Source organism: Populus alba, chromosome 8 (assembly GCF_005239225.2).
Source record: "Populus alba chromosome 8, ASM523922v2, whole genome shotgun sequence".
Lineage (NCBI taxonomy): Eukaryota > Viridiplantae > Streptophyta > Magnoliopsida > Malpighiales > Salicaceae > Populus > Populus alba.
Window position 1 is genome coordinate 11,658,531 of NC_133291.1, and position 21,684 is coordinate 11,680,214.

The window sequence follows — 21,684 nt, forward strand, 5'->3', positions numbered from 1 at the left end:
TTTAACTAATCTATTTAATTATCATACTTTTATGACACGACTTTGCAGTCAAATTCACGTCCAATGTAATTGGGTTTGGTATTGCTGTCCAGACACTTTTATGCTAAGAGTTAACCAAAGTTTATTGTTATTATTAATATTATAAATATTACTCTTGGATTAAGTTGCAACTAAATCTAAAACTTTTGGGTATAACTTTATAAAAAAAACTAACACTTTTAGATTTTAATTATTTTTAAAATATAAAAAATAATTAACCCGTCATATGGCGTTTAATTCAATTCGAGGACGGTCAAGGTGGAGTTGACAGATCGATGTCTCAAAACTGACAGTTGCATGTGGTGACACCTGTGAATAGATGCTTCTCGATAATGCGGTGAGCATTGGCTAGCACGTGTTCTTATATCTGTATATCATATTTTATTCAGGATGGTAGTGGTTTCGGTCAACGGTTCTGATTTGTGGGGAGACATGGTTTGATTTTCTGTGATCAATGCTGATTTCTTACTTAAAACGAACATCTGATTTAAGATCGAAATAATTATTTCTCAGAAAGGAAATTTTCTCCTCTAAACTAAAAGTTCTCTTTGTCGAGCTATAAATTAAACTTTTTTTTTGCCCTTCCGTGAATATTGTAGGAACGATAGGTGTCACAAAAGATAATGCACTTGACCCTATTTGTTTTTAGTTTTACTTTTGCGATACGACTCTCAAGTTTTAAGGAAAATATCAATTTAATCTTGGAGAAATTTCTGGTGATATATTAGTATGATTTAATTTCGCTTGGAAACTAATTTCTGAACACTCAAATTATTTGAAATAATTTGTGAAAAAGGAAATGAATTTAATATTTTTTAAAATAAATGTATTTTTAAAACATATAAAATACAGGCAGCTAGCAACAACTGAATACTCGCCACTTGTGCTTTGGGAAGTGGGCGTAATTAAAACTAGTAGAATAGATTAAGGCATATCGTATGGAAATGGGCATAATTAAAAAATGTTGAATTGATTTAAGCAATATCGCTAGGAGGAAAATGAAAAGGCAGCGTCAAGGCTTGTGCTCTGGGAAATGGGCATAATAAAAAATTGCGGAATTGATTCTGACACTTGCAAATATTTTCGTCGTTATTATCCTAGAAGACTTGTTTTATTATTATTATTATTATTAATGTTATTATCTCAATTAGTTTATGGATATTTTAATTAATTTTATAAATTTTAAAAGTTAATAATTATATAAATTTTAAATAACATAAAATTTATAAAACTCAAACGGATTCATCTCTAGCCATTAATCGGGGTAAGATTGCCCTCTGTTATGTTAGGGTCTGCATATTTGTATATGAGAAACTGAGTGCATTTCCTTTCCTTTTACTTAATGGAAAGCAATAACAAGAGCCAGCTTGTTGATGCCATGGAGAAAGGGATAAATTTGCGGGAACACATGAAAATTATGGAGTTCAATTGTTCTGGAAAAGTGCTAGTAGATTGGCACTGATGCTGGTGGGCAGTGGACGGTGGCAGCATCATTAGGTCAGATCGCTCTCCATGCTGGTAGGGGCGACGGCCATGAGTTGAGCTCTAGAAATTGCGCTGGTATGGTGTTGAAGCTTCCACTAAAATTTGGCTGTCCATTCCTTTGTGTTTTTTAACTTGTGATTTACTTTGCTGTCTCATTAATTCTATGGTGTGGCAACATATGTAGCTCGTGGATGATACCTTAACATTATTGACATTATTATGCTGTTGCGAGGTAGAGGAAGGCCTGATGCTTTGGGTTCAAAATAATGCTAGCAAGGCTCGGTACATTAATTATACGATGTAAATTCTTTCAGAATTAATTCGTACTGCATGGTTGTTATAATTGCTCTGTTGGATCATTTGATGGAAGATTTTTCCAGTTATTTTTATGGAAGATTTATCGGTTTATATGGTTTTAGTTTGGGTATAAATAGCTAACGAATATCTAATTAATATCAGATAGATACTCGAAACTCATTCTAGTAGGGTTTGTTTTATACCTAATAGGGGGGGACGGAGAATGGATCAATGAGAAAGAAGACTCAACAAATCTAGCGAAATCTTTTTTGACGATTGATCTCCAGCCAATAATTTATTGAATACCTTTTATATATATATATATATATATATTATTATTAAGTAATATACTAAAAGGCGGAGAAAACTACTGTAGCTTTCCCACACCTTTTACTTATTTTATTATTAATATATTATTTTAATATAATTATTATATTATATTATATTTTTTATAACTAAAAGGATGTTTTTTACTTATTTTATTATTAATATTTTTTATAATTAAAAGGCGTGGGGAAACAAGTGTAGCTTCTCCACGCCACTACTGTAACTTCCCCATGCCTTTTACTTATTTTATTATTAATATATTATATTAATATAATTATTATATTATATCATATTATAACATATATTAACATTTTTTTTTTATTTTTTAATTTTAATATTTTTTTTGTTTGAATTAGTTTTATTAATGTTAATTTTGTTTACTTAGATATCAGATTTTTATGACATGGATCTCGGGTTTTGATGGCTTAACCTGGTTTAATGGGTTAACCCATAATTTTTTTTTAATTAATTTTTTTTGTTTAGTTTAGTTTGTTAATGTTAAATTTCTTTATATTTAATTATGACTTTCATGACACGTATCCCGGACTTGACGGGTTAAACCAATTAATTATAGGTAAACCCGTCAATTTTTTTTTTTCTATCTAGTTATCAAACTTTTATGACGTAGATCCCAGATTTGATGGCTTAACCTGGTTTGACGGGCTAACTCAAAATTATTTTTCTTTTTAATTAACTTTTTTTTTCATTTAGTATAGTTTGTTAATGTTAAATTTCTTTCTATTTAATTATCAGACTTTCATGACATGTATCCCGGGCTTGACAGGTTAACTTGGTTTGACGGGTTAACCCGCCAATTTTTTTCTATTTAGTTATCAAACTTTTATGACGCGGATCTCAGGTTTGACGAGTTAACCTGATTTAAAGGGTTAACCCAGTTAATTCAAATTTTTTTCTTTTTCTTCATTAGTTTTTTTTCTTCCTATTGGTTTTTTTTCTTTGATTTTTTTCTTTTTAATTAATCTATTTAATTATCACGCTTTTATGACACGACCTTATAGTCAAACTCACATCCAATGCTCTTGGGTTCGGTGTTGCAACCAGACTCATTTAAACTTAAGTCATGTAAGTTTAATATTTTTATTAATATTATAAATGTTATTTTATGGTCAAACGCTGCAGTTAAATTCATGATTCTTGAGTATAACTTTGAAGAAAAGACTTTAACACTTTTAATTTTTTTTTTTAATATTTTTTATGTTAAAAAAAATTAACTCGTGGCATCGTGTAGGTTTATGTAACTAGTATATATATAAAGCAAGTAGATGACTAGCAATGTTATTTTTTTTTCTCCTCCTCGGATTATTGCGTTTAAAAGTGAAGTGTCCTTTTTAGGTGATTACTAGGTTACGAGTTCACACTAAATTATGAGGTTTTATATATATATATATATATATATATATATATAGAAAATAATGTTTAAGTGATGCAAATATATATTTTTAAAATAATATCATATAATAATTTGAGTTATAACACCGACTAAAATTATTAAGTTGATTTTATTTTAATTAAGATAATAAAATAAAAGATAATGATATTAACTGGATAAATATTTTTTTTAAAAAAGATATCAATATCTTAAAAAAATAGGAGCATGAAATTGGATTAAAAGGAATAAAAAATTGGGCTGAGCCAACAAATGGTGACGAACATAACAAGAAAAAAAGAAATTAACTACACAAAAAGATCTAAAATAAAAAATGATAATTAAAATAATGAGGAAAAAGATCAAAATAAAATAAATAAATTAAAGGACATCTATTTTTTTATAGGAGTATTATATTGGAAAGAGAAATAAATAAAAGAAAAAGAAAAAAGAAAAAAAAGAATGAGTAAAAAATTAAAAAAAAAACAACACAACATAAACTTAGTTTGAAATGTGAGATTAAAAACCAATAAAACTTTTATAAAAGAATTAAGAGGAAAAAAATCCAAAGAATAAGAAACAAATAAAAAAAATAATATATATAAAAATTTAAATAAAAAAGGGCAAAGGATAAAAAAAAGAAATTAAAAGAAAAAATGATACATTTTTTTTGTTGAAGGTTAAATTGAAGAGAAAAAAAACTCCAAATAAAAAACAATCGAAGACCAAATTGAAAATAATAACTCAGGACAAACTTTGTTTGAATGGTAAAATTGAAAAAAAAAAACTTATATAAAGGATTAAGTATAAAAAGAAAAAAGAAAAAAAAAAGAACCAAATTGAAAAGCATAATGTATTATAAATTGGAATTGAATGATTAAATTGAAAAGAAACATACCGTACTAAATGGTAGGTGAAAGAAGAAGAAGAGCCCTCCCTTCTTTAATTTATTAGGGCCCGGTTGTTTCTGTATTTTAAAAAATATTTTTAAAAATTTATTTTTTTTTTATTTTTTTTATTAATTTTAAATTAATATATTTTTAATATTTTAAAATTATTTTAATATACTGATGTCAAAAATAATTTTTAAAATATAAAAAAAATTATTAACATATATTTTAATATAAAAATTTATTTAAAAAATAACTACAACGTTATGAGACAAGCTCTAAACTGCTTGAGGCCTGATCAGTGAAGTGGACAATTTGCCTGTTAAAGAATCAATAATGAGGATTTGGGTTGAGTATTGTCTCTCTCTCCTCCATTATTCCTGGCGTTTTAAATGTGGAGTTTTTGTAAGGCAGGTCTGTGTCCAAGGATCCAATCTTGTGGTTGAGATTTGAAAACATATATATTTTTTTTATTTTAACAAAAAACTCTTAAAATCTAAAAAGATACGGTTTTGCACCATATCTTTAAAGACAACCGACACTTTACTTAGGCCATGTTTGTTTCTCGGAAAGTAGTTTTCGGGAAACTATTTTACAAACTTTCCTATATTTGTTTGTTATTAAAAAAGTCGGTCAACGGAAAACACTATCCGGTCAAAGAAAAATTTGACTTGATTTTCAGGAAAGTATTTTTTCTTTAGTTGTGTTTGTTTTCCGGAAAGTGGTTTCCGGGAAATTACTTTCCAAACTTTCTTGTGTTTGTTTGCCAGTAGGAAAGTTGGTTAATGGAAAACACTTTCCAGTAAAAAGAAAATTTGGCTTGGTTTTCAGGAAAGTGTTTTCCTGAAAAATTTGGGGGGAAAACACTTTCTGGAAGTTGTGAAAAAATTAGAAATGTTATTATTTGCTGATTATATTAAATTTAATCCTCAAACTTTTGATTGGTATATATATTTTGTTTTGAATATTTATTTTTTCAATTTCATCTCTTAAAATTTTATTTTTATATTAACTTTGATCTTTATTTTTATAATTGCTATTTGCTATTTGCTTTTTCCTTATCATATTTTTATTAAAAAAATTTATCTATCAAATTTGGTCCTCAATTCTTTTGATTGTTACTTATTTTATTTGAAATAATTTATGAAATGTTGATTATTATTATTTTAATTTCTTCATCTTTCATTTTTTTTAAAAAATTTTAGATTTGATCTTTATTATTTTGATTATTATTTATTTTATTTGAGATAATTTATGAAATTATATATTTTTTTTTCAATTTCATCTCATTCAACTTTTTAATTTGTAAGATTTGTTCCTCATTATTTTAATAAGCTATGTATGAATTTAGGATATAATAAAAAAAAATTCATCATTATAAATACTTTTTAGATTTCATTTTTTTATTGTAAGTGATTAAATATTTTATATATATTAGATAAACTTGAAAAAAAATTAATTCATTAATAAATTATTTTCCAGTTCATTTTTCAATAACACAACCAAAACACTAGAAAGTGTTTTCCAGTTCATTCTCCATAATACTGCCAAACATCAAAAAAATACTTTTCTGGAATTCACTTTTTTTTTTCCGGAATTCACTTTTTTAAAAGGAAACAACTTTCCTGTAAACAAACGGAGCTTAAATTTTGTAATAGTCTCTCTCTCTGGACCCCTGTATGACTGAGTGGATCGTACCATTATAATGAATTGCAATCCCGTACACTTTGTTTTTTTTGACAGCCTTGTTTCACCTTTTTCTTTCCCCTCTTACGAGAAAAACACGGAAATTAATTTGTAGAATTAAAGTTTAGATTTAGTTGTGAAATAATATTAGTTTTATGGATTTCTAATTCTAATATCAAATGATTTAATCTCAATATTCATTTGAAAAAAAACAACAGAGGATGAACGCTGGATTTAAAATTAAAGGTGACAACACCAGTCCAATCCATATATATATATATATATATATATATATATATATATATATATATATTATATATTCGAGATGTTTCATGGTATTTGAAAAAATAAATGACATAAAACACTCGTCTGTTTTGTACAACTTAAGATCTTATTTCATGCCATTCAAGATAAGTTGATGCAGGTTCATTATATTAATTAAAGTATACGTGTTTTTTCTTAAAAAAATAAATCATTACTCTACTTATAACATTGATTATATTGGATCCAACTATTAATTATTTATGTTTATATCTTGTTGCTTAGAATTTATGAAAATTTAATTTATTAATTGAATAACACATTTTTCCTCTTTAGGTAAACTTTTTTATATATCTTTTAAGTAATTCAACTATGCATTTAACACTATATAAATATTCTAACGTTGTGTATTAATTTAATAATTACAAGTGGCAAATATTTATTTTTTAAGTAATGAAGTACTGTATACAGCTTGAGGTAATGGATTTGTCAAAGATAATTTTAATATAAAAAAATTATGTTATCTATCATAATACTAATTTCAAAACGATTTGGTATAAGAACGAAAAAGATATTTTTATTCAAAACCATCTCTTTTTAGTTTTTTTATTTATAATTCAATCACCATTTTTTAATTTCTTTTAGAATATCCAACTATGAATACTTCAAGCAAGAGTCACGATATATATATATATAACTTGTTATAATGTTAAAAAAGTATTATCTAAAAATAGACTAAAAATACTTATCTATAAATATAAATTAAATTTTTTTTCATGAATTTTTACATTGAAATAAATACATAATTATTTATACAAGATAGATAAATAAAAAATATTCAAATTTCTAATCTAATAAATAGATTTAATGAAATATCAACCCCCTTCGATGATTCAAATGAATACGTAAGATTATTGTATAATGAGATTAAATCATTTGATAATTGGAAATTCATAAAACCAAAATTTTTTCAAAAATAAATTACAACTTTAATTCTACAAACTTAACCGAAAGCACATCTGCTCAGTAATCACAACTCTCACACCATGTTGGAGTAATTAATCTCAATAAATACTATCTTCATTGCAACTCATACTTGATTTTTTTAATCATTGAGTTTACTTTTTTTTTTTTTTTCTTTACGTTAGGCATTGGATTTTCTTAATACATGAGAGTTCAGACCACGTGCTTAAAAACACCAACAAGATTCACTATTATTTATGCCCTACTCTGGCACCATTACAAGCATCCCATCTGCTTCTGCTAACGCTCAATAGTCCTGGTGGCTGTGCCTCTTCTCCATCTTCTCAAACCATTTCTACTGTACCTGCTTTCACATACAAGGAAAAAAAAGGAACGAGAGGAAAAGAGAAATGGCGGCATACCAAATTCAAGCAGAAAATGATTCTGATTATGACAGGCAACGCGAGTTCAAGGCTTTTGATGACACAAAAGCCGGCGTAAAGGGGCTTGTGGATGCTGGAGTGACAAAGATTCCCCGAATGTTCATCCACGAGCAATGCGTCAAGCTTGACGATGCCCCTGCTTTTCATGAACCCTACTTCAGCATTCCAGTCATCGACTTTGAAGGCTGGAATGACGACGAAACTCGACGACGCAACGTAATTCAGAGACTTGGAAGTGCTTGCAAGAAGTGGGGTTTCTTTCAGATGGTTAATCATGGAATTCCAAGGAGCATGCTAGAGGAGATAATTGATGGGATACATAGATTTCACCATCAGGATGTTGAAGTAAAGAAGGAGTTATATTCTCGCGATTACACCCGGAAAGTGCTATACAATTCCAATTTTGATCTGTACCAAGTACCTGCAGCTAGTTGGAGAGATACTTTGACATGTGTAATGGCACCCAGCCCTCCAAATCCTGAAGAATTGCCTCCAGTATGCAGGTATGTGGAAAGGAGAGCCGCTATACAAATTCCTGACGAGTGAAATTTAGCATTGTTTTATCTTTTCTCTGTCAGACTTTGCTGTTTTTCTTATTGCATAGTTTAAGTGATAACAAGAACAAATTAACACCAGTTAATTAATTAATACAGGGATATACTCATTGATTACTCGAAAAGAATAATGACACTGGGGAACAGCCTGTTTGAATTGTTATCCGAAGCGCTGGGGCTCGAACCCAATCATCTCAAGGACATTGGTTGTGCAGAGGGACTCTATGTTCTGGGTCATTGCTACCCAGCATGTCCTGAACCGGAACTGACCATGGGCACCACAAAACATGCTGACAGTGGTTTCCTCACCTTGCTTCTACAAGATCAGATCGGTGGCCTCCAAGTTCTCCATGAAAATCAATGGATCAACGTGACCCCCATGCCAGGAGCTCTAGTGGTGAACGTGGGAGATTTGTTTCAGGCAAGTTCATGATACAACATCGATCCATTTTTACATTATTGAACGAACGCGCTTGATATATATTCCGTGAACATAAAAATTGCAACAACTGGTTCAAATGTTATAACAGTTGTTTTTTGCAATCTTCTGTGCAGCTAATCTCCAATGACAAATTTGTTAGCGCAACTCACAGAGTGGTAGCGAGAAATGTCGGTCCAAGAACTTCGGTGGCATGCTTTTTCAGGCAACATCTTTTGCCTGAGACCTTAAGGCTGTATGGACCGATCAAGGAGTTACTTTCCGAAGAAAATCCTCCAGTCTACAGGGAAACCACTGTGAAGGACTTGCTTGCACGCAAACACTTGAATGGCAACGATGGGGTCTCCAGATTATACCATTTGAAGATACTAAGTTAGTCTCTAAAATGAGGGAAGAATATAATAATCCATGGGACCTCAGTATCGTTATAGATACGTCGTCCAATAATGAATAAAAAAGCAAAATCTCAGATGCTTTTTTGTAAGACCGAATTGGTAGCCTCCAATGGAGCGAAGCTATAATGATATTTGTCTTTCTAAACTTGGAGAACTCATGATATTCTTGACGTGGAGCTTCCAACGCTCAACAGAACATAATGGAGGATTATATATTTTGCAATGGAGCATGCTTTCGTAGCTAATTGACCGATTATGTAAATCATTGATTTTATCTATATAAAATATATTTATCATTAATATATTTTTTTAATATTTAATTAATTTGATTAATAAATATAATATTAGATTAATAAATCTAAAATAAAGATAAAATTTATAGAACAAAAATATTTTGCATAGAAAAAAAAATATTGTTCTTAAATATTCTTAGTCCATATTTTATTAAAATTAAATATTAATTAGAGTTGTTGAGACTATTATATATTATATTTTTTTTTTTTGAAAGGAGACAACAACTCTTATAAACTGAGGTATGAAGGAATACATAAAACTAATATATAAATGCTTGTTAGATGACATATATATTGTATTGATCTACTAGAGAATTTGATACGGAAAGATCATTTATGTTCATGGAAAGAATCATGTAATAGTTATGTAAGTGGTATTTAAACTTGAAATAATTAAGTTATCTTATATAAAAAGTGTTATGTCATGATCATGACCACATGCTATCATAATCAAAGATAAAAAACAAGCAAATATCATATATATAACATAAATTATATGAAGAAATTTAAATAATAAAGAGAGGATTCATCACCCTTTATGAATTAGAGAAAATATTTTATTTGTTCTCAAATAATATTAACTGTGAATTATTAATCAAGGTGGAATTAATTTTAGAAAAAATTTCAAAATCTTATTTAAAGAATTAATGTTTATAATATTAAGAACTAACATGATATGACAAAGTAGATATAATATGTAAATCAAAACATTCATGATGAAAGATAATAATTACATTAAATAACTAATTATTAAAATGTAAATCAAACTACTTCCTACTTTCTTATTATTTTAGAAATTATAATATATTATCAGACATTGCAATTGATTTATGCAATTCATGCATTCTGTCGATAATCTTAATATTCTGCAAACAAGTTCATGGCTGTACATTATGCCACCATTAACCTGAGGTTTTTCTTGTATAATCTGCTTAAATTTTGGACAATTGATTGATTGTAGTTAAAATTATCAATCAATTTGCAAAGAGAAGCAAGTATATACATAACAAATCAAATATTAATTACAAAATATTAGACAGCTATATCATGGTGAGGGATTTAATTGTGATTGCCTTTTTTTCGCAGATCCAACTACCGGCATTTCGGCAACCTACGACCGGTAACAAGAAATCTGATCGTTTGATGAATCAAAATCCAGCGTTAAAGCCCTCGTCGATGCTGGCATCACCAAAGTGCCGAGATTATTCATCGGACACCGGAGGATTTCCGTGGGCGAACTAAATTCCGGTGAAAGGACGAATACCCAGTTCATTGTCCCTGTCATATACCTTAAAACATGGAGCGCTAGAGAGCTGATGCGGTGGCCGGAGTCATGCAGGCAGCGAAGGAGGGGGTTCTCCCAGGTGGGGATCCATGGAGTGGAAATATGGTATTGGAGGGGATGTTAGAGGAGGTGCGCGGGTTCCACGAGCAACCAACGGAGGTAAAGGAGGAGCACTATAGCAGAGAGATGAAGAGGAAGGTGAAGTATGTTAGTAATCTTGATTTGTGCAAGTCAAAATATGGTAATTGGAGAGAGACTTTGTTTCGTGTTATGGGACCTGACCCACTTTTTCCTCAAGAGTTGCCTCTAGTTTGCTGGTTAGTTCATACCTGATACTGAACTAGCCAGCATGTATTTAGTGTTCGATTTTTCTTTTATTGTTGTTGTTGTTTGTGTGATTTTATTGTCCCTCTACTATTTGACTCCTGCTTTGCCTTAATGCACTGCTTGAAAGTGTTCATTTACATCTTTTGGGTTGGAATTCAAATCTTAAATCTATGTTCTGCATGATTTGATGCAATACAAAATTATCAAATCACAGAAATGGACGGACCTCATCCAAGCATTGTAATGTGTTTTTCTTTTGAATTTGCAGAGATATAACTATGGAGTACTCGAACGAAGCTTGCAGATTAGCTGCAACTTTGTTTGAGTTACAATCTGAGGCACCTGGACTCAAGCCTGACAACCTCAGAGGGATGGATTGTGCGAAAGGACATGCTCTCCTGAGCCACTATTACCCGGCATGCCCGTAGCCAGAGTTGACTATGGGCACCAGCAAGCATTCTGACCCTGATTTCCTCACCTTCCTACTTCAAGACTAAAGCTGTTGACTCCCAAGTTTTTCATAGACAAATGTTCCTCCTGTTCATGGAGCTCTTGTAGTGAACATTGTAGATCTTTTACAAGCAAGCACTGGTTAAATTTGAATTAAAATCCCTTTAATTTTGCCTCTTATCTGTATTTTGCATCAATCTGCAAATTCAAATTGGCATGAGTGAAGCATCTATGCTAACTTTTATGAAGCACTTTGCATTTTTACTTAGTTGAATCACCATGAGTGTTGCTTATAGAAGCCAACAAGCTAAGTCATATCTGCTAAGTAAACTTTATTTCAAAGGACTCTTGTGAAATAGCAGCTTATATCTACTCACAAGTTCGAAAGTGTAGAGCACAGACTATCTGTGGCTTGCTTTTGCACTCCTCTCCTCTACCCATCATCAAGAATGTATGGTCCAATCAAGGCATTGCTATCGGGAGAAAACCCCCCTATATATCTACTGTGAAAGGCTTTATTTCCTTTTATGATTCAAAAGGACTGGATGGGAATTCTGCCCTTCCACACCTCAAGCTGTGAGGGTAGCCACAAAATCACTAGAATATTGGCTTTCCTTGCGGTTCTCGTTGAATGTTCAATTACCATTTCACATAAGGTGTGGAAAAGTCCAAGGAATACAAGTATGCTGCAAGCTTTTTTATTATATCTCATTCTGTCAATAAAATTAGATATAATATTATCTTGAAAAGTCTAATATTCAATTTTATTATATCTCATTTTTGAACTGCAATAAAATTAAATAAAATATTATCAAAAATAAAATCAACAAAATGAGATATAATACAAAAGCTTTCAGCAGTATACGAAAGCTTGCAGCATACTTGTATTCCTTGGACTTCTCAATTCATATTAAATAAAATATTATCAAGAATAAAATTGATTTGATATTATAGTGCGAGTGAATTTAATTCACTCTACACTAGTTTTTCAAGAAAAAAAATATTGTTTACATGACAATGCGAGTAATTTTTTTTTATTTATTTACGTGGGTGTTCGGGCCAGCTTGCGCGTACCACGACTAATCCCATGGCCCACTGAACATCTTGCAAACCCAGTGAGCATATAAGGCACCACGGGGGTGACAGACGTGTACAATGAGGTTTAATTCACCTGGTGCAGAAAAAGAGAACAAGCCCCTTCCACCGCTAAACCAAGACCTCAAGTGCACAATGCGAGTAAATTTAATTCACTCTAAACTAGTTTTTTTTTAAAATATATACAAAAAATAAACATACTGGAAAAAAAACTGTTCACGCGAACAGTGCAAGTGAATTGCACTGTTCCCGTGAATAGTGCAAATAGTGCAATTCATTTGCATTGTTCACGTAAACTATGCAATCACTTGCACACTTCACATGAACAGTGCAAGTGAATTGCATTGTGCACGTAAACGCTAAAATTCAAAAAGCAACTAAGAGTTACTTCGTTAAAATCACGTGCAAAACTTGAATTATCATGAGCCTCATCAAAATTAAATTTTATTTTTTATATAACCAAACATGTTTGCTGTTGTTGCATTAAACGTCGAAGCAACCACGCAAACAAATGGTTTGTGAATTCACGTACTCTTTCTTTGTAAGCATCTGTGGTGTCGATTGGAATAATGCATCCCCGGTTTTGAACATTATGATACTGTGTATTCAATTCTACTAGCTTTTCATAGGGCAGGCGTTAGGATAATGACATCGAAATTCTCATTAAAGTGCCTTTGCTTTGCATCAATTGGCTGTCTTCTTGGATTTTAGCAGGCTTAGCTGGGCTTCCTTTGTATGTAATCTCCCATGTCATAGGTCTGGTCGGGCATGTTCAGCAAAGATTCATGATGGACGATACTGTTTCTCGTAATCAGCACGAGCTGTGTCGAATTTCAGATAAGAAACCCAACATTCCTCGGTAATGCTTTGTACCTATGTCATATTATCTGTTTCTCCTTGTGGCAGATCAGATTCATAAGAATCCATTGAAATAAATGCATATTCGAGGACAACATACTACATTGGTCTCTGTTTTTAGATTGAAGGCGGTATTCATTAATTCATGTAAGCCCTCGTGCGTAGATCTCCTCTCCTCAATGCTAGTTTTCCCAAGAAAATCATTTCCTTTCATGAAAAACCAGGTTTTTTTTTATGTATGCTGCAGATGGGGCAGTGGTAGAGGTTCAACCTTCTCTACGAATTGAACCTGGCGGCATCTCTTGCGTATGCAAGAGGCAGCTACCAGTACGCGCTAGCTAGTTCTTTTGGTACCTTCTGCACATTTTTGTTAATCCCTGAACAAGAGTCATAATGAAGCTGCAATCACAAATTTATTTTCAAGCAATGTATTACATAAGATAGCTAACTCTTCTTATTAACTCAATGTGTTCATGTTCTCTTTAACGTTGTTGACATGTCGATGAGATTGAAACTCATCCTTGGTTAAAAAAACTTCCAAGATTTGATTGAACCCAAGAAAAAACAAAACCCAGTGTTTAGCCTTGAAACATGAAACAATTGTCAAATATACAGGTAGCACTGCGAAAAAAAAAAAAAAAAAAGATTTAGAAGGCTGTGATCTCGACTCAGATGGCTTTTTCACTCATGCGATATTCCTCATCCACGGATCTTCGGGCTTCCAACTTTTTTTTATGTTTACACCTTTAAAACATGTTGGAACTAATTTTGAAATCAATAGTTTTTCTAAGTGCATGGAAAACTATTGAAGATATATATTTTTTTTAATTTTTTTTTGAATTATCTTAAATTAAAATAAATATATGTTTAGACTATTATAAATCTAAGTCTAGATTTATTACGTCGGGATAACTATTAAAGATATATTTATATTTTAAATCTCTTTAATTATCCTAAGCTAATATTAATATGTGTTCAGAGTAATATTTATATAAATGAGTTTGCCTTTTATGGGTCATGTCATAAAAGCCTTTCATAAAACATCTATATGACAACTAAAAAATATAATTTATTGCTTTAGCAACCTAAAATTTCTTTGATATCTTCTTGGTTTTGAACATGTTTCTCCTCATATTAAAGATTTTTTATTCTTTTTCTCCACAACGTCATTTTTTGTGGAGATCTATCATGAGTCTTCACGAAAAATCATTAAAACTCATTTGAACAAAATTCACCTTCTACCAATTCTAAGTGATTTCATAGAATAATCACTTTTTTTTTCAACTAATGCGCTTTAAACATTTTAAGATAACTAAATATATTAGACTTTTTTTTTAAGAGGCATATTCATGTTCTTCCACTATAATCATCAATAAAAAGTAGAAAATACAAAATTTTACCAAATGAGCATTATTGAATAGGATCACATATGCCTATATGCATCTCTTGTAGGGGTTGGTTTGCTCTAAATGTAAACTCTTTTGGAAAGCTTTTGCAGGATTGTTTGCCACATCATTCACAATTTGGATGTTTAATAGGTGATAGACCTTTCAACATCTTTTTTTTGTGTGTAATTATCTTTAAGCTATCAAAGTTTATATGCACAAGTCTTATATGTCAAAGTCAGGTGTCATATTTAACATATGCCTTTAAGCATTTAGGTATCCATCTCCATAATCATAGTTTCATGAGTATCAAGTAATGTCAGCGTACGATATTTCATCTTAATTTCATAATACTTCTCTAATAATTGTCCTAAATTCCATATACTACTTTTTATAATTTGAGATATAATAAACATCACCAATAAATTGATAATTGCCGTTTTTCATTTGATGGAAATCTTTGAATAATCTTCAAATATGACATTACCTCTAAATGATTCATCAAGCTTCATAAACTTGTTTTTGTCTCCACATATGTAATTAATAGCTCCATTGTCTAGATATCACATGATTTTTTTTTAGTTTTTTTTTGTTCATCATGGACTAGTAATACGATGGCTTTTTGCTCCTTTTCCACCGCTAGATTGTCATTCTCTTCAACTCTTTTGGTTATATTCTCATAATCCTTGGCATAATGACCTAGTCTTTGAGAATTATTACACTTAATTTTTGTTTTGTAAAACCTAGGTCTTGGATTGCTACCATTAGTGGAACCTATTGACCAATTGGCTTCATTTAGTTGACTGGTTGACCTTTTAAGGTTGTCTCAACCTTCTCTTTCAAATCTGTCTCTTCCTCTGCCGCGTCCACATCCTTCACCTCATTAGGTATATCCAGAGTTATCTTGTTTTTATTTCGTAAAGAATTTTGAGAAGAGTGCTTGTGCACCTATGTCTTCTTAAATTTTGTTGACTCTTTCTTTATGGGCTTGTAGTTTTCTCATGAGAATTTAAATTGTCAAAAAAATCCATATTATGTGATTCCTCTACTGCAACAATCACATAATGGAATTTCTTTTGCAATGAGTGTAGGATTTTTTCTACCACACGTGTTTCTTCCATTGTCTCCTCATATCTCTTCATTTGATTGTATATAGCCAATACTTTAGTAAAGTAATCCAAAATACTCTCTAATTTAAGTATATATAATTTTTCAAAGTCACCTTGTAACTTTTGTAAGCGTATATTTTTTACATTAACAGCTTCTTAGTTTGATTGTTGCAAAACTTATCATGCTTACCTGATAACGATTGCATTAGCTATCATCTCAAAAGTGATATCATTTAGACATTGATAAATGATTATGAATGCTTATTCATCATTTCTTTGTGTTTTTTGCATTGTTTCCCTTTGAGATGAAGTAAATATTACTCCTTTTATAAACTCTTCAAAATCTTTTTTCAATCATTTCCTACACATCTTATGAATTTAGCCAGGTTTTCACACTAATACTTCAAATTTCATAATTATTTTTTATCAAACATGAAAATTGTAGTGGGAAGTTTGTGTTGGGTTGCCAAACAATTAGAACCGTTTGCTAGGTTTCCTTCACTTGGTCGATACGTTGAACCATTTGCCTGGGATGAGTGGAAAATCGAGCTGCTTGGTATTTTTTCAGTAATTGTCATCTTCAGAATGTCGACTGACAGGGACGTGGGAAATGTTTATGAAAATGCAAACTGATCAACTAAAAAGGATGCTTAAGGACCAGCTAAGAAACTAAAAGAATGATTAATTGCCAGTTACATGATAACAGAGTTTTTACCAAACCAAATGAAGACACCTTTTCATTTTTTCTTCCTCTTTTAAACAAAACCAAACTCAGCTCCATGTAATAATTAAAACTGCTTTACAAAACCCACGCAGAAAAAAACAATATAAAATAAATAAATAAATAAATAAAGCACGTAAAATTTAACATTTAAAGTGGTTTGACAAATCTTATTTCACAAAAAAAACATTACTATAAAAAAATAAAAAATACAGGGATTACTATCACTAATTAATCACCCCTCTAAAATCTTCATGACTATACATCACTATTAATGTCCGTTTTGATGTTTTAAAAATATTTTTGAATATATTTTTTTATTTTTATTTTAAATTAATAATTTTTTGATATTTTCAGATTATTTTGATGCGCTAATATCAAAAATAATTTTTTGAAAATAAAAAGATATTATTTTAATATATTTTTAAATAAAAAATACTTTAAAAAACTACTTAACTGTACTTGTAAATAAACTTTAAGACTGCAATTAAAAAAAAAAAAAAATGAAAGAAAAGGCTGCAGGAATAAAGAGGAGAGACTATTTATGAAAGAGCCCCTCTGTCCATTGCTTCTCTTGTAATTCAAGATATGTTATCTTTATCTTCTAATGATTAAAAACAAAGTTAAACCTTGATGATAGCTTAGGTGATAATTTATTTATTTTTTTGCAATAATTTAATTTTACTTTATTCATTTTCAACAGTACTACACTTCAATCCGCTCTTCATTTAAATCAATTCACAAATCCGTTAAACGCAAATATTATGAAAAATTTGTCAAGTTTAAAATCTAAACAGAGTGAAATAAAGAAAGTTAATATTAAAAAAAATTGAATCAATTTTTAAAATTCTTGTAACTCTGACTTTACATGGGATCTAGATTTTCTTATTTTCTATTTTTCTTGAAATCTACCTTTAATTTCGATTCAATGTTTCAAAAACTTTCAGCTTAAAACAAGTTTTTTTTCTTACTGTTTTTTTTTAAAAAATAAATCTAAGTAATCTTTGTAATTGAGAGTTTTAAAAGGACACTCTTAACAAATTTGGATGAAGTATGAGTTTGGAGCTTGTGTTTTTTTAAAAAAGTTTTTTTTTTATAAAAATAATATTATTTTTAAATAAAAAATATTTTAAATATAAAATACTAATTAGAATTCCATACTCGCGCAAAGTGTAGAATTGAAAACGTTAAATAACATATTGATAATGGACAACATTGACGGGGATCCTAAAAATGGAGGGTAGTTTTTTGGTAGTTAATTCACAAAGAAAAGCGTACAATCATCCTGCTGGTAGCTGAAGCAAGCAAGCAAATCAAGTTTGACTTGGTGTGGGAATTGAGTAGCGGTTTTTTTAGTAATTAACATTTTATGACCGTGATGATCATCATCATAACATGTCAAGCCTCCATTGCCCTTTCTTCCATACCTGTTCCCATTTTAATAATCTCTTTTGTTCCATGTCCTCTGCGATCTTTCCCTCTCTCCTTTTGTTCCCCATCCGTTTCCTGCACTGTATTTTCACCGTCCTTTTTACTCCCCCACACCTAATTCTTTACTCAATTTCAGTTTCTGGGTCTCAGATATTTTACATTTTCTTTCTTGATATCCTCTCCTCTGTAAAATTTTAAAGGTCCTTTCTTTCTTTGGTTTCTTGATGGTTTGAGGAGATGGGTGTTTCCGTTTACCCGTCAAGAGGTTAGAAATTGTTGAGATTGGTGGGCAACCAAAAAATAATGAGGGATTTTGCTGGGACTCCGGGGACTTTGACTGGGCTTGCTTTGAGGCTTTCGCAGTGTGTTTTTGCAGCTGGCTCCATTACTGCCATGACCACCACTACAAGCTTCTTCGATTTCACTGCTTTCTGGTATTATATCATTATTCGCTCTTTCCCAATTCAGATCGTTCTTTCCGTGACTTTATTTCTGAGTTGCTATTTGATATATTTTCATTACGTGTAGTTTTTAATTAATTAGGATTGGAATTTACCATTTCGCATTTGAGATTTTTCTAGAAAATAGATGATTGCATTAGAAGAACTTGATGCATTCCACATGTAGCAAAAATCCAGGATTCTGTGATTTAATTAATTGCCTTTGCATCTATAATTTGGCGTTATTACAACGTTGCTCTCTTGATGATCTTTTGTTGCTAATTGTCTGCAAGATGTTTGTTCTGATAGTTATGAATTGAATATCAGACTGGCATCGAATTCATTGCTTGTTTGTTATCAATGGCTTCTGCTGGAGAGTAAACCTCCTTTCCTGTTTACCGTTAACAAAATGAATGAATTGGATGCTGCACTGAAGCTCTGGCTGAAAGTCTCAAAACTTAGTTTGAAAATTCCATGCTGGTGATTTATTTCCCTAAAGAAAAGTTCGCTGCATCTATGACTGCCTTTGGAAATTATTGAATTCTTGAAACATGCCTAAGCTACATCATTTTGCATTCTTGAACGTAAGCTTTAATGGTTCACACGGTCCTGACAATGATATGATGATGATAAGACTCTGAAGAAAAAAGTGGAAGCTACATTTCATAGGGAAATGCTTCTTTGGACTTGTTGGCTTGGCAAGCATCACATCGAACTTATGTAGCAAAAACTGAAAATGGATTGTGAAGAGTTATAATTTTTTATTTATTGAACTGTTCTGGACTTGGAGCAAAAGATTTTGATTCAAACAGTGAGTAGCCATGATTTTCAGAAATTTAAATGAATAATTTTAATGACAGATCAGTGCTCCGACTTAAAATACATACTCTACAGAGTTGAATTTTAGTCAGAGAATTGATGGTGCTCTTTGTGAAGAGGCCTTCGTTTGGACTGCATATGTTATAGTTGACTCATATTGGCACCTCTCAGTTTACCTTATATAAAACACCTTGAGAGCCCTCGTTCCTTCTCTGCTGTTCCTTTGTTCTTGCAATGCTTTCGAGTTTTACTTGCCTTGTGTTATTTCAATAACATATTTTCTGTGGTGCTTAGTTTACTTCGTACTGGTGCTGTCTTTATATAAACTTGTCACCTGCTATTTTTAAGTTCCCACAGTGAATTTGTCTCTATGCCGTACCTGTTGTTCAACAATATTTAGGCCAACCTGTGTTATGATTAGCCTTAAGCCATGGATTATTTTTGAACTCTCTGTAATAACAGCATCTTCTGTGAGGAAAATGGTTAAACAACATATTATGTATTTTTGGTTTGATAAACGGATCATTCACTTGACGCACAGGGCTTAACTTGTTGGTGATTCCCAGTGTTTTCTCCTTGTTCATGCAGCTACCTCATCGCTTCAATGGGTTTGCAAGTCATCTGGAGCTTTGGACTAGCACTATTGGATGCATATGCTTTGGTGAAAAAGAAGGCCCTCCACAACACTGTCTTGCTCAGCCTTTTTGTCGTTGGAGACTGGGTCAGCCTCTATATAACATTTTTATTGTTCTTGAAAGCTTATATCACTAATTCTAGATCAGTCCCGTCCTCATATGATTGTCATCTGACAGTGCAAATTTGTGAAATTTTGTATACAGGTGACTGCAATATTGTCTCTTGCGGCCGCTTCAGCTTCGGCAGGCATCACAGTGCTCTACTTCCATGACTTGGGGAGTTGTGGTTTTGTGGGGGAGTGCCAAAAATACCAAATGTCAGTTGCATTAGCATTTTTTAGCTGGATAACTATTGCAGTATCATCTCTAATTATGCTTTGGCTATTGGCTGCAGGTTAGACTGTAGTGTATAAACACGGATAAAATGCATTTGTTTCCTGTCTCATAGAAATTTTGATTTCTTTACCGTGTCAATACAAAAGAAAACAAGAAGAATATCGTTATGATTTTCAAAACTCACTTTGATTTTCTTTACCAAGTGAAATCGCCTGCATGCCCAGCGCAAAAAGAAATTGTAGAGAGATTGACAGTGAGTTTGAGAAACGTCTTAATTGTCAATCAACTCACTGAATTTCCTCATCTGTCCGCCCGCTCCTCGATCGCTCAGAATTATGTCCAAGTTTACTAACTATATAAGAAAAAAAACACGGTGTTTTTTAAAAATATCATTTTTATATATATTTTTTAAATTAATTTAATATATATCTTTACTGTAAAGTTAGAATCGAAGCGCCTCGTTTCAGCAACTAGTTTGCAATGGGCGACAATGGTTCTCATTGTATATTGGTGATTTAAGCATTGAAAACATGTGCAACTGTATGATTTTGCTATCCATTAGAGGGAAAACTCATCATGAAAACTAGCACGTGGGGCATAACGTGCCATGTGTATTATAAGGAGAAAGAATATGCCATATTATAATTATGTTTTGTTTCAATTATAATTTTAAAAGTGTTATAACACACTTCATAGATTTTTAGGTTCGGTCAGGTTATAGAGTTAAAATTATGTGGTTTTAATTATAATTTTAAAAGTGTTATAATACACTTTATAGTTTTGCTTAAATCTTTAAATGTCGGCTAGGCAACTAGCTAGGACAATAGAGGGGGCATATCCAAACATGAGTCTCCAGGATCTTTGACATCCCTGACTTTGGGCCATAACCTTCAGGATAGTAACGCAGAGAAGTTGGCGGCAGTAATAGTTTGTGGTCACGAGGGGCATCAACAAGGACAGTTGCGGCAGCATAATTGCCGATCATACTGATAGGATAATAGCTACCATTGATTCCGTGAACCCCACGTTCATGTATTCTTTTCTTTTTTCATCTTTTTCCTGAGAATGCCTAGTTGTTTTTAGTTGTCCTTTCTTCTTTTTTCGAGTTTCCCCCAGCTTTAAACTAATTTTAGATAGAAAAAATTGAAAAATCAATTAAATTATTTTTTTTTTAAAAAAAAAAGTTGAACCATGAAAAAAAATCAATTAAATCAATTAAAATTTAAAAAAAATGACCGATTTGGTTTGATTTTGGTTTTATAAGTCTGAAAATTGAAAAAACCAAATCAAATTAAAAAAAAAAAAAAAAACTTAGTTAAAATCGGAAAAAAAAC

General features: G+C 31.1%; 2 protein-coding genes and 1 pseudogene across 2 annotated transcripts; all 3 read left to right on the top strand.

The window, feature by feature from the left end:
• The first annotated feature begins 7,679 nt into the window (after nt 1-7,679).
• LOC140955871 (1-aminocyclopropane-1-carboxylate oxidase homolog 1-like) lies at nt 7,680-8,324 on the top strand. The gene has a single exon (XM_073411030.1). It carries the CDS (start codon nt 7,746-7,748, stop codon nt 8,322-8,324), a length of 579 nt encoding a protein of 192 aa, XP_073267131.1. The 5' UTR covers nt 7,680-7,745.
• Nucleotides 8,325-8,462: 138 nt separating this feature from the next.
• On the top strand, nt 8,463-11,291 carry LOC118057118 (1-aminocyclopropane-1-carboxylate oxidase homolog 1-like; annotated as a pseudogene).
• Nucleotides 11,292-17,908: 6,617 nt separating this feature from the next.
• Nucleotides 17,909-20,533, top strand: LOC118057126 (CASP-like protein 5B3). Its single transcript, XM_035069615.2, has 3 exons — nt 17,909-18,554; nt 19,968-20,100; nt 20,219-20,533. The coding sequence occupies exons 1-3, from the start codon at nt 18,424-18,426 to the stop codon at nt 20,411-20,413; spliced, it is 459 nt and encodes a 152-aa protein (XP_034925506.1). The 5' UTR covers nt 17,909-18,423; the 3' UTR covers nt 20,414-20,533.
• The last annotated feature ends 1,151 nt before the right edge of the window (nt 20,534-21,684 follow it).